At 47.5% G+C, this 12912-nt stretch overlaps 1 protein-coding gene across 1 annotated transcript; it reads left to right on the top strand.

Annotated features, from left to right (window-relative positions):
* Positions 1 to 220: 220 nt before the first annotated feature.
* On the top strand, positions 221 to 11297 carry LOC129381291 (uncharacterized). The gene is made up of 2 exons (XM_055064023.2): positions 221 to 355; positions 8804 to 11297. Exon 2 carries the CDS (start codon positions 8805 to 8807, stop codon positions 11082 to 11084), a length of 2280 nt encoding a protein of 759 aa, XP_054919998.2. The 5' UTR covers positions 221 to 355; position 8804; the 3' UTR covers positions 11085 to 11297.
* The last annotated feature ends 1615 nt before the right edge of the window (positions 11298 to 12912 follow it).

Below are 12912 nucleotides of genomic sequence, written 5' to 3'. Positions count from 1 at the left end.
TTAGTTACGTATTAATTAATTTGTAGATTCCTGCATTTTTTGGGTGCCTCTGTGCGTACCTACCGCAAGATTAGCAACATTAAATCACAAAATCGAAGCTATCTCGCTGTCGTTCGTCTGGTGTGACCGCCATATTCGTTCTGTCGCTATCCCGTTTCCCAAGGTTGGTCAGGGATCATTCGACGCAAGCGTGGCACGGAGCGTGGCAGAAGGGCGGGTACCCTCCCTGCAGTGTCTGGCGGGCAGAGCCCATGTTCGGCAATGCACTGCGGGGCACTTAAAGCAGCAGCGTCGACACAGAGGTGACACTTCGCACTTAGCAGCTGTCAAGAAGCAGCGATTGTCAGCAAGGCTGGTGAGCAACTGTTGCCTACCACACAGGCGCTTCTTTCTTGTCTTTTAGATGACATGACGATAATATTGCCGCAATGTTGAAGGGCCAGTACTGCCGATATGTAAGGGCAGGATGTCGGAGAATTATGCAGGGTGTTTTTGTGTTTTTTAGGTAATACATATTTTTATAAGAGGCTGTAAGCGCAGCGAACGTGGCATTTTTGCAGTCGAGTTCCCAGGCGAGGCGGACATGTTTCGCCTCTAATAATGTGAGCTTCAGAAGACCAGCAAAAAATTTTTATTAGTGCCTTATGGGCAGTTTAATTGGCGAATATGAAAGCAGTCGCATTTTAAAGTACCATATTCGAAGCATGAAAGTCGCACCTAATTCGACATTTATCGTAAAATTTCAGCGGTAAATCCAGACAATATGGAAAGCGAGCGCCGCGGGAGCGCATAAAAGGCGGCCCCGCTATCATCTCAGACCGAAATGCCCCGTGATAAGCGCGAGAAAGCTGGAAACCGAACGTCTCGGCCAGTCGCGGCAGTCTCTGATACGTCACGTTTTTGCAAAGCCTGTCTGGTTTTGTGCCGGGTCAGGATTTGCTCCACGGCATGCTATCGTCCAAACTTCACCCCACAATTCTTTACGGGGCGTTGCAGTCTGACGCACAGCGGGATACGCTCAGTCTCGATATTGCCTCGATTGAGCTTTGGAATTTAGTTACGTCGAATTAGGTGAGACTTTCAAGAGTTCTGAAGTGTGGCTCTGTATGAAAATGTCACTGCCTCCTAATTTGTCATTTGGACAACTGCCCCCAAGGCACTAATAAAAAAGCGAATTAATAAATTTTTCTTGTTTAGCCTTCTGAAGCTCACGTTATTAGCCCCAAAGAATGTCTGCCTCCCCTAGGAACTCGTCTGAAAAAACACGTCCGTTGTAGTATTGCGTTGTGTGGCATATACAGGCGATGAAGTAGGCATGTGCAAGCAAGGCGTGACAGCGGTTCGTCTGGACCATTCTTCCGCAGCCACTTTTGCAGTCCTTACGCACAAATAGCAGTCTCACAATTTATTCACGGATCTGCCGCTTCAGTTTATTTTATTTTTTTTCGACACCGTTAAACCCTTCACACCTTTAACGCAGGAATGGCGCTTTCTGTTTTAGACCTCAAAGACGAATGCTGATGGTTCACGTGCAGACTAGAAGCGGTGCTATCTGGGTAATGGTGAACAGCGGAGAGAACGGGACATGTCAACGGAGGGGGCAGCGGATCTCTCGGCTCATTTAACCCGTCGACTGGACTGTTCGCCATCTTGAACGTGTATACACTGAATGTACCCGCTTAGAACGCTCGTGATGTCCCCTGTCTTGGATGATTCTGCCGGCATTTGGCCATCTAGAAGTTCTTGAACGCTTCTCGTATAATCGTAGTAGGGGTGCAGCACTTCAAAACAATCCTTGATTGCTAAGTATGGACTCCGCCTTTCCGTCGACAGCGCGGAATTCCTCCTCTGACCGCGTGGATCCGTCCGTGTAATCTGCGGCATTTTTTAGGTGTTTCGCAGCGGATCAGACGGGGACGAGAAAGTTTGCACATACATAGCTGAACTAAGTGAAGCTTATTTTCCTGAGCACCGGGCGATAAACCACGTGACCACGAAACACACAAGACAGGGGAGGCAAGAAAAACGTTACCGGCGGCAGACAACCATGCTCACGCGTCACTTATTTAGGGATAAGGATTCCCCCCTTCCTTCACAATGACAGCGGTGCAACGCTTACGCACGTGTCACGGCCCTTTTCAAAATATATTGTTTCAAGAATTTCTCGCGTAAGCCTGTAAGTCTGTCTTTTCTATTTGGTGATCACAGGTGCATTATTAAGCCGTGGCCGGCAGCCACAATCGGTATGATACAGCGCGACCTGCCCATTGACAATCCTTTTAAGATCATATCTGTGTTCACAAAGACGTTAGTTCATGCACCGCCAGTTTTGCCCGACATGCTCACTATTGCACCGTAACGGAATATAGTAGACAACACGCACTTGCATTTATGCTTAGTGGTGCTCCTTTGTCTAGGACCGTGACTAACATTTACCGGAAAACGCGGCTTCCACTTCCATCAGCTCGTTCGCGAATGCACTTAACGTTGGAGCTGATATGGTGCAAATAAGGAAAGAACGCAACTCTCATCTTGCGTGTGTGTAGTGCAGCAGGCGTTTGCGTAAGCGCTGCCGGCTTTGAGTTGCGGTCATTCCTTACTCGCATCAGATCATACGCAACGTTAAGCGCGCTAGCCCAGCTCTCCGCCTTGTCCTTCGCGCGCGCCAGATTGAGCTGCGATGGCCGGCTTCCCTCGCGTGCTTTCATTCGCCCGTACAACATACGACGCGCGGTGACATTGCGCTTGGACTTTATGCGGAACATCACGGCGACGGCAAAAATGCGTCTGAACTGTCCATATAATTGCCATTGCAATAAAAAACTAACGAAAACCATGCGCTACAGATATCAGCGCAGGACCTTGCTTTAGATGAGTTGATCTGCTTTCCTTGTTATATTCATGCCGGATATAGGGATAAGTCAAGTCCCCATTACTCTCTCATCCATAGGCCTGATACTGCTCTTTCGTGGGTTCAGCTGATATTTAATAGTAAAATTTTGAAGAGCGCACCTCAATGTACTAACCAAGTACTAACCTCAAATTTTTTTTAGAAGAAGTATCAATCGGGTTCACTTTGAAGACAGGAACGTAGCCAAAGTGTCGCCTTTGTTCAAACCCGGTGAACGCACATCACTTCAACTATAAGCTGAATTGCCTAACAAGCAATCATTTGCAAATTTCAAAGGCATATCCTTCATTAAAAACTAATTCAAACCTTCTTGAGAATCGCAACATTATTATTAAACATGAGAACGGTTCTCGCAATAGTTATTCTTATGAAGGCCAGCTAGCTGGATTTATTAGGGACTTAGCCTCGCCTATTGACAACGCTTTGAATGTCATTTAACTCGACTATTCGAAGACATTCGATCGTGTCCCACACTGTAGGGGCTGCTATGAAAGCTTGAAACGTTTTAACATCGGCCCTAACGCGCATGCGCGGACTATAGAGTTGCTAACGTCACGCTAGCGATTCACAAATGAATAACTATTCTTGCCCTTGTGAAAACGTATAATCAGGCATTCCCCAAAGCAGCGTGCTTTGCCCTCTACGCTTCTTAGTTTACATTAAATCTCACCAACAGTTTCTTCCCGAACATTTCTTTACGCAGACTACTGCGCAATATATTGCGTCATTTCCTTGTACCAGCGACTGCAGCTAGCTCTCCAATTTGATTTGGATGCAGTCACCACGCGAGGAAGCTTCTTTTGGCTATTGACAATAAACTGTAAAACAAACACAACGTTCTTTACAAAGCACACTCACGGAATTCTCACTTTCTAGACACTGAACAACAGTACCACAGAACTTACTGATAACCAGAAATACCTTACGTCTGCATTTGCAGCTTCATTTAACATGGAATTATCACACTAACCTCCCCCTTTGGTTAGCTTATTATCACGTGGTCTTTTTTTAGGCGAAGCCTCAAACAAGCTCCAGTAAATGTTGTAAAGCTGACACAATATAGTTCGACCAAAAATTGAGTAGGCATTAGTTATTTGCGACCCGGAGCAAACGCACATTACTAACGATATTGAATCCCAACACAACTAGGCTATTCATATTGTTGTTGCTGTAGCAATTATAGGGACACTTCAGGCGACTTTCCGTAGCCATCATCGCCGTCGGCGTGATGTTCCATATAAAGTACAACAGTGACAAGATCCTATCGCGCGCTGTAAGTGTGAAGAAAAGCGGGCGAGGATGAACCATTAGGATGTTGGCTTGATGCTCGCCGACTTTTCGCTCTCCCAGTGTTCTGGAAGCAAAAAAAAGGGGGGGGGGGGGGTGAGGCAGGTGAGCACGCATTTCTTCTGACCAGGCCATTGCTACGCACGGCGCACCTGAGCACGGCTGTGCGAGCGTTTTAGGTAATCTGCGGCAGATTGGCTAGCCGAGATGGCTTGTAGCTTCGTGCACACCGTGTTCTCGCGTGCCTATCCTTGGAGGTCGCACAATAAAGTTTTGGATACTCGTTGAAGCAAGAGGCAGCTCGAAACGTTCGGTCGCCGCTGCTCTTCATCACGCCAGCATAGTGACAAATGTCGGCGGTGATCGCATGAGATCTGTTCACGTTTGCCTGTGAACGCGTGCGACATGCTTTTTAATTAGGAAGCGATTGTTTAGTGCAGTTTATACGCCCTGTGAGAACTACAACTGTTAATTCTCGTAGTTGTGTAATACTTTGCTATCACTATCAACGCTTCGTCTTTCTGGAGAATCTGCAACTTTTTCCCAATATTAACGCCACGCAAGCATAACAGCGTTAACCTCTTCAGCGCTGTGTACACACTTGTGCACGCCAAGAATGTACATCAACAGCAACGGCACTGATGAAAGCAATATTTAAAATGTGTCAGATATATTTTGAAACGCTTCTGATTAGAATTGTGCTGCAAGTCTCAATAACATGCGCAAAATGTTTTAGTTCAACGGGTAAGATAGGTATTTTTGCTCGGTGTGTGTATGCCGTTGTATGTGGCGCGTTAACTTCATTATTCTTCGCGATGTGTTGAACCAGAAATTTTCAAGTGCCTCGATAGGTGCTTTTCAAGCCTGCTAGAGATGAAATAGTTCTCATATGTGACGTTCCTGCAGCCAGTTTTCGCATAGATTCCACATTCTCTGAACTTTGCAAAGCTCACTAAATTGAAAATTACTAATTTATTCTGCAGCTGCACAATTTTTATGATCCTGAAGATATAAGAAATGTGGTGGAAGTAAACTTTAACTCAACAAAGTCAGAGGACGCCTGAAAAGGTTAAAAGAACCTGCCGACGTCACAGGTTTATTGCTATATATGGCGCCAACTTTCGCGCTTACCACCCTTTCCCAAGCTTTATGATGACGCATCCCTTCATGAACCGGCCGCTCTTAAAACACCGAGACCATCGAAACAAAATAAAACCTCTTATATGTTGGCCATACCGTGAAAGGTTCTAGTGAGCTTCCCTCGAACGTCACCATCGAAACAGACATAGCTAAATTCCAAGAACTTATACGCATTCATAACACCTGTACTGCCTTTCGATATGGCTCCAAATAACTGTTTTGTATCGTTTCCAAAATCTTTTTTTTTCGTGTATGTGTTCTACGTGAATGCTCCTGATACGTTTCCTGGCATTAAATTTTCACTAGCTTATTTTTCTGTCGCTATGAAAGCTAGATTTTCTCATGATAGTGCTGTGACTGCCCCTACGTAACACCATGATGACCTCAGGAGTCTGGGGTACATTGAATAAAATAATACACAAATAAGAGCCAAAGAAAGTACTTAGGTTTAAAAAAAATTAACTATGTACCAGTGGCGCATATGAGAATAATTAGAAAAAAACCCTAATGGACGTACCTGCACTGAGGTTTCGGCGAAAAATGAAAAAAAAAAAACTGCAAGGCTGTCCTTCACTTTCGCTTCTGGTAATAAACCGCCTACTGCAAAATTGATGAAAATACAGTTGTGACGGAATTTAAAGCGGACAGCTGGGCTTGTAGGAATACAGACATTTCATGCATTTGCAGCGCTTTAAAGAAATAATAAAAATGAGAGAAGACGAAAGAAAAGAGGCAGGATGCTCGTACAGCATCCTACCTGTACTTTCGTCTTTCTTTTTGTTTCTTTAAAACGCTGGAAATTCATGAAATCACGTGAAGGAGCACTTTACAAGTCTAAGCGTATTGTTTCAGTGTCCATTTTACCCTTTTACTGGCCACACTTTGTGTGCAAAAATATTATGGCAGAAACCACATTCGATGACTATCCAAGTCAATGCGAAGCATTTTTTGAAAATAAACGACGCAACTGTATGTGTTATTGGCGAACATTTTATTTTCATTTCGAATGTAAGCGGCCCTGCACGCGGAGCCCGGAGTTACTTTCACTGCCTTCCGCCTTCTCAACCTGCTGCCATCGCTGTTGGCACCAGAGGACGTGGTGCCCCGTAGCGGGGCAATGAGCACAGCACCCGCTCCCCGTCGACCGCGACGTTGACGGTTTGCCCGACGATTCCAAGCTGGCCGCTGTGCATGCGACGTTTCGCTCGCACGAACGCGACACGGGGCGACACCAGGCGCTCGGTGATTTCGTTGAGGGCGGCAGGCACGAGGGCCTCTCGGGGTGCGAGAGCAGTTTCTTCGAGAGATGCGCGGGACCGTGCCCTCGTTCATCGACCAAGTGCGATTAAAAGTACGCGTCTGCGCCCCGCGTGTGCCCGTCTTCCAGTCGGCACCGCTTGGCCTCGGCGGCCTGTTCGGCGAACGGCCGCTTGGCGTGTCGCATCTTCGGCCGTGCCTCGCTTCTTTTCGTTCGCGCTGCCTGGCGAGGCGCTGCTCCTCGTCGACCCGTCGCTTTGCCTCCTGCTTCGCCGCCCTCACTGCTTCGGTACATCATCATCATCCTGGTTACGCCCACTGCAGGGCAAAGGCCTCTCCCATACTTCTCCAACTACCCCGCTCATGTGCTAATTGTGGCCATGTTGTCCCTGCAAACTTCTTAATCTCATCCGCCCACCTAAATTTCTGCCGCCCTCTGCTACGCTTCCCTTCCCTTGGAATCCATTCCGTAACTCTCAATGACCATCGGTTATCTTCCCTCCTCATTACGTGTCCTGCCCATGCCCATTTCTTTTTCTTGATTTCAACTAAGATATCATTAACTCGCGTTTGTTCCCTCACCCAATCTGCTCTTTTCTTATCCCTTAACGTTACACCTATCATTTTTCTTTCCATAGCTCGTCCTCAATTTCAGTAGAACCCTTTTTGTAAGCCTCCAGGTTTCTGCCCCGTGCGTGAGTACTGGTAAGACACAGCTGTTATAAACTTTTCTCTTGAGGGATAATGGCAACCTGCTGTTCATGATCTGAGAATGCCTGCCAAACGCACCCCAGCCCATTCTTATTCTTCTGATTCTTCGGTACATATCGCATACTTATATATGTCGTAACTGCAGAGCCTCCGCACTCCCATGTTTCTGTTGCACTTGATACTTCCGAGGGCCTATTGTTGCATCTGCAAGTACAGGTCTACGCGCAACGTAGCGCGTCAAGCGCTACCAAGCCACGTCTATTTGTGGCGCGTGCACTAACGATATGAGCAAGGAGGCGGCGAGAGAGCGAACGAGCGCACGGGGGCGCGCGCGCATCGGCGACAAACTCCGTGACCTTGAGCAGCTTCGACTAGGCAAATAATTTCAGACAGATTGTGTAAGTTCCTGGGAAAACAGTCACAACAATATATCAGTATGGCTTCCAAAAATGGAAACCAACGGAGCAAGCAGTTGTCCACATTAAGGGCGTAATTATTGAAAATATTGAAGAGAGAAAGTTTACTCTGGGTGTATCTTTAAACTTCAGGAGAGCTTTTGATTCCATTAATTTTAACTTTACTGGCAAACTTAAGTTGATACGAGATTCGTGGGATAGCTAATAAACATATCGGGATCTATCTATAGAAGTGGAAACAGTTTGTCCATCTTGAAGGGGTTTACTCTTAAATTATTGATTTCGAGTGAGAAGAAAGGGAGTTAAACCGCCGTGGTTGCTCAGTGGCTATGATGTTGGGCTGCTGAGCACGAGATCATGGGATCACGGGGCGGCCGCGTTTCGATGGAGGCGAAATTCGAAAACATCCGTGTACTTCGATTTAGGTGCACGTTAAAGAACTCCAGGTGGTCAAAATTTCCGGAGTCGTCCACTATGGCGAGCCTCATGAAGTAGTTTTGGTGCGTAAAACCCCATGATTACTAAGAGGGTCAACCAAGGGGCCCGATTTTTATTAATCATATCATGAGAAATCAACAAAGACACCAAGGAAAACATAGGGGAAATTACTTGTACTTACTAATTGAATTAAAGAAATGATAAATTAATGGCAATGAAAGTTGATGAAAAAATAACTTGGCGCAGGTGAGGAACGAGCCCTACGTCTTCGCATTACGCGTGCGATGCATTCGCAGGCGTAATGCGAAGACGTGAGATCGTTCTGTTAAGCTCAAACGACGTTACAATTGATGCTGCGGTGCGTTTCTTTCGCCGACAAAGTAGCTATGCGTGGTTAGGTGTCATGTCGATGCTCGAAAATTCAGACCGGGCAATAAACGTCACTGCCCCACCCTACACGAACTTTCACTGTGTAAAGCTGCGTTAGAGGTCTCTTAGTGCTATGACACACTGCTACACATCGTATGATATTGACGATAAGGTAAATTTATAAGCGTGAATTGAATGTCGTACGTGAATGTTTGTTGCTAATCTGTCTGTAATGAGGCAGGTTTCTTAACTTCCTTACATTGCTCTTTTCTAGCATGATGGGCTCGGAACCACCAAGCTTGTGGAGTTACTGCTCCTCATTGAACCACCTCTGTCCCAAGCTGATGCCGGTCACCAAGATCTACGCAGACCTGCGGTGGTCGACAACACCCTTCACCGCGAGGAGGCTGGTCTACAATTTCGGCTGCTTGCAGGCTTCAGGGTCGTCTGCTGACGGCGTCTGTCACGTCGTCGCGCAGATGTCAATATGGAACGAAGCCCTTGTCTTCATCAACATGGAACTGCGCGAGGGTCCTCCCGGTCAGCTTTCTCTACTGTGCATCCATGGCATTTATGGCTCTTCTGGCATGGAAGCGCGAGAGCGCCATGCGACCATCTTGTTTCACCGGCTCCTCACCTGCCACCGGTGTGTCTCGAGCGTTGAACTAGACGACAACGTGATCCCCAATTTCTCTGTTTACTTCCCACTGTACTGCGACGCCCTTCAACGCAGTGTTAGTGTAAGAGACCTCAAAGTGTCCGCGTGGGGCTGCAGTCGCGACGCAGCTAGGTCTCTCGTCAATTCCATCATCTGCATGCGAGACCTCGAAGTGTTCCGCTGCGAAGCGCTCGACCTCTCCTCTCAGGACTTTAGACAGTACCTCGAATCAAGTGTCGCTTTGAAAGAGCTTTCGGTGGCGTACGCTTTTCGTCGTCCCGATAATCCTTCAGCACTTCTGAATGCACTGCACATGAATAGCTGCATAGTACAGCTTTCAATTAAAAGTGACTGTCTCGATGCAGATAGCCAGGACTGGTTTGGTGAGTACATGGTACGAACTGTGACACTTCGCTACATTAAGATAACAAATATTTCGCCTGGCTTTCCGCGCTCCTTGGTGCCAGTATTTCAGGCCATATCAAACAACGAAAGCGTCCTGCGGATGGACCTCGTTTGGTTTAATCTAGGCATTGATGAAGCATGGTCTTTTGCCGACTTAATTAATGTGAACCATAATTTGAAGATCGTACATTTCATCGGATGCCTGTGGAGCCTTTCAATGCATCCACACCAATATGCCTCCACCTGTACATACAGCGCGCTTGAAGTTGGCCATCCAGATCGTCAAGCAAGGCGCACGGCACCACTAGTCTGTGTTTTCGGACCAGAATCCTCTTTGGAGGAAATCACTCTCGACCTAACATGCTTTACCGCTTACGACCAGAAGACCCTTCTCTACGCAGTCGCTGCGAATACTACTCTCAAGAAATTGAATGTAGAAAGGCTGGACTTCGCCAATGCGAGTACTCTACACGAGGCCATCAGAGAGACGGGCACCGCAGACAGGGTGCACTTTAACCTCGTCAACGTGAGAGGAAGAGAGCTCGCTCGCGTAAAGACGTCCTGCGCAGAGGCCACGAAAATATCGCTCAATATTGACACCCCTGGCACGAGGACCAGACGAGAATGCTTGACAGTTCTGACGCTGTGCACACACCTGACCGTACTCAGCCTGAACCTAGATGAGAGAGTGGGCAATGCAGAAGCGCACCTTCTCTCCATGTACCTAGGACAAAGCCAGCTTCTACGAGAATTTCACATGTCATTCTACGTTAGGCCTCGTGCTATGCGAGACATCCTACGAGGACTCTCTAGGAACACTGCCTTGGAAAAGTTAGGCATCAGAAATTGCGCCCTTGACAAACAGAGTGCGGCATCACTTGCGAGTATCGTTGGAAATAGCAAAACTATCTGGCACTTTGAGTACGAAGCTTACAGCGTTGCTTCGTGCCGCCTACTGCTTATTTACCTTGCCAAGTGCCTCCCATCTAACACTTGTCTGGTGTCACTGGAGATCAGCGAATACCACGCAGTCAGAAGGCACTCTACCGCTGTGAAGGACTTCGTCAGACGCAACGCAGTTCTTATTGACTGTGCCGCGCACTTCGTTCTCGGCGCGAAAAACAAACGCTTCGCGGAGGCCTTCGAACGTGTCGCCAAATGCCGTGGACTAGTGACCAGAGTTCAAGAACTGGCCGCCGAGCCATGCGCTGATCGAGTGAGAGAAATGATACGAGATAACAGACGTTGGCTGCTTGAAATGAGATCTTTCATGAAGATCACGGGTGTCGTCAAGAATGACTTGTCATGGGACGAGAGCGTCGAACCCCGAGAACGCTTGGATATCTTGCCACAGGAGTGCTGGTTTCACGTTAGACAGTTCATCAAGGTTCACGACGTCCTACAATGCACGCCCTCTACCAGCACGTGGCGCAAGAGGACGTTCCCGCGAGCCACTTCGGTTATACGTCGGTCCAAGCGGCCTCTGCTGTAAACTTGAGGGCACCTGTAGCAAAATCTGCAAGTCTTGCAGGACATTCAGGGTGAACATTAAGTCCACATTCAGCACATATATTGTGTTGACTATTGCCTTGAGACACTTCTTAAATAGGAATATTTTATTGTGCTTCGAGTTTTTATGAAATACAAGGATTTTAATGTTTACTAACTGACAAAGCCCAATAAAATGAACAAAATTTTTATAAGGCGAGAGCATTTCTTTGGGTACCCTACCTCACCTTCTTAATTGGCTTCGATACGATGACAGCTCAAATAATTCGGCAGAGACGCTTACGACTCCTTAAGTATGAGAATGCGAAAGCGTTACAGTCGCTTTGGCGAAATGTTTTTTTTTTTTTTTTCTGAGCGTTCCTTCACCCCGCAAGCTCTTGCCTGAGTTTTAACTGCGCCTCGTTAAGGCCGACTGAAAAGGCGTCAAGCGCCTAAACGCGCTCGCTTGCCCGCGAGAAGTTCACAACTCGAAGGACCGCTCAGCGGCATTCAATTGGACACTAGGCCACACGTTTAGTCAGTTGGTTGCTACGTGACGTGCGCAATGACGCACACACTAGCTACACATTAGAGCGGTTTAGAATAGGGACGCCAAACGTTTGGCGCCCCAAAGAAAGTGTCGAAGCCACTACGCATGCGCGAAGCGCATTTGGGTTTTGCGTCGGGAACGCTCTCACTTATTTAGCGGGAGCCGCAGAAGCTTGATCTCAAGAAAATGGCGGCACCCATCGAAGCGACGGCTCTAATCTAGCACCAAGCTGGGCTCCATGCATTCGCGGTAACGCGTGAAGTTCGCAAGCTAGGAGAACTGACTGCGGTTATCGCTTTCTCTCAACTAACGCGTGTTAAGGTGGATTTATTAGACGCCGCTGATTCCGAATGCAATTGTCGATATTTCATGGCTCGTAGGCCTAACGCGGATTAACTTGGCTGGTGAAGGCACGTAAAGCTGCAGTGGCTACTCGAAACTAAACAAAATTAATTGCTTGCTGCTAATAGAAGAACCCCCCAAATTGTCATTTAGCGCGGAAACACGGATGTCGATTCTTATCGTAAAGTGCCATATTTTGTTTACAACAGCTTTTTTTTTTTTTTTTGACGCCGCATGCAGTGGCGCTGCAAGCGCAACACGCTATCCGCAGTATCAAAGCCCTTTTCTAAAACTCTTCACTGTTGGGTGCCCCAACGTTGACACCCGAAAAGCTCTTTGGGGTCCCAAACTTTTGCGGCCACTATTCTAACACTCTATTTTGTCAACCAGAACCGTGGAGCCGCCGTTGCGTTGGGGAAGCGTGCTCTTCTCACACCGCGGAGGCCCGGGTTCAGTTCCCAACCAGACTGAAATTTACCTAATTTTATTTTGAAAGACGTTAATTTACTTTGTTTACAGCAGCCTCCCTGAAAAATTTGACGTCGATTCAAGTATTCTTTGAAGTGGTTCTTTACTCTTTGCCATCGGCCATTTTCGGTACCATCATGCGGTCATGCCGCCGGCTATACAACACCGTATTTTCGCGTAATGGGTCATGTAATGCTTCCGCATCGAAATAATTTCGAATATATATGCCCTGCGAGGAATCGACCCCAAGCCCGAACCCGCAGCACGCTTAGCTGGTAGCTATCCTCGGCGCCACGCCAAAACAGTGGAGGGGCGCGGAATACGTGCGACGGTAGAGCGGAATTCAGCATCGCCGCCGACGTGTGGCACGATGTCGACGCGCAAGTGCGGCACGCGCTGTTCATGGTTAGGTCTGCAAATACGTGCGGTGTGTCTTTAAAAGCGACGCAGCGAAACGTACGCACTTACGCGT

Source organism: Dermacentor andersoni, chromosome 1, assembly GCF_023375885.2.
Source record: "Dermacentor andersoni chromosome 1, qqDerAnde1_hic_scaffold, whole genome shotgun sequence".
Lineage (NCBI taxonomy): Eukaryota > Metazoa > Arthropoda > Arachnida > Ixodida > Ixodidae > Dermacentor > Dermacentor andersoni.
The sequence above is the reverse complement of the archived record's forward strand: the minus strand, read 5'-3'. Positions and strand labels throughout refer to the sequence as shown.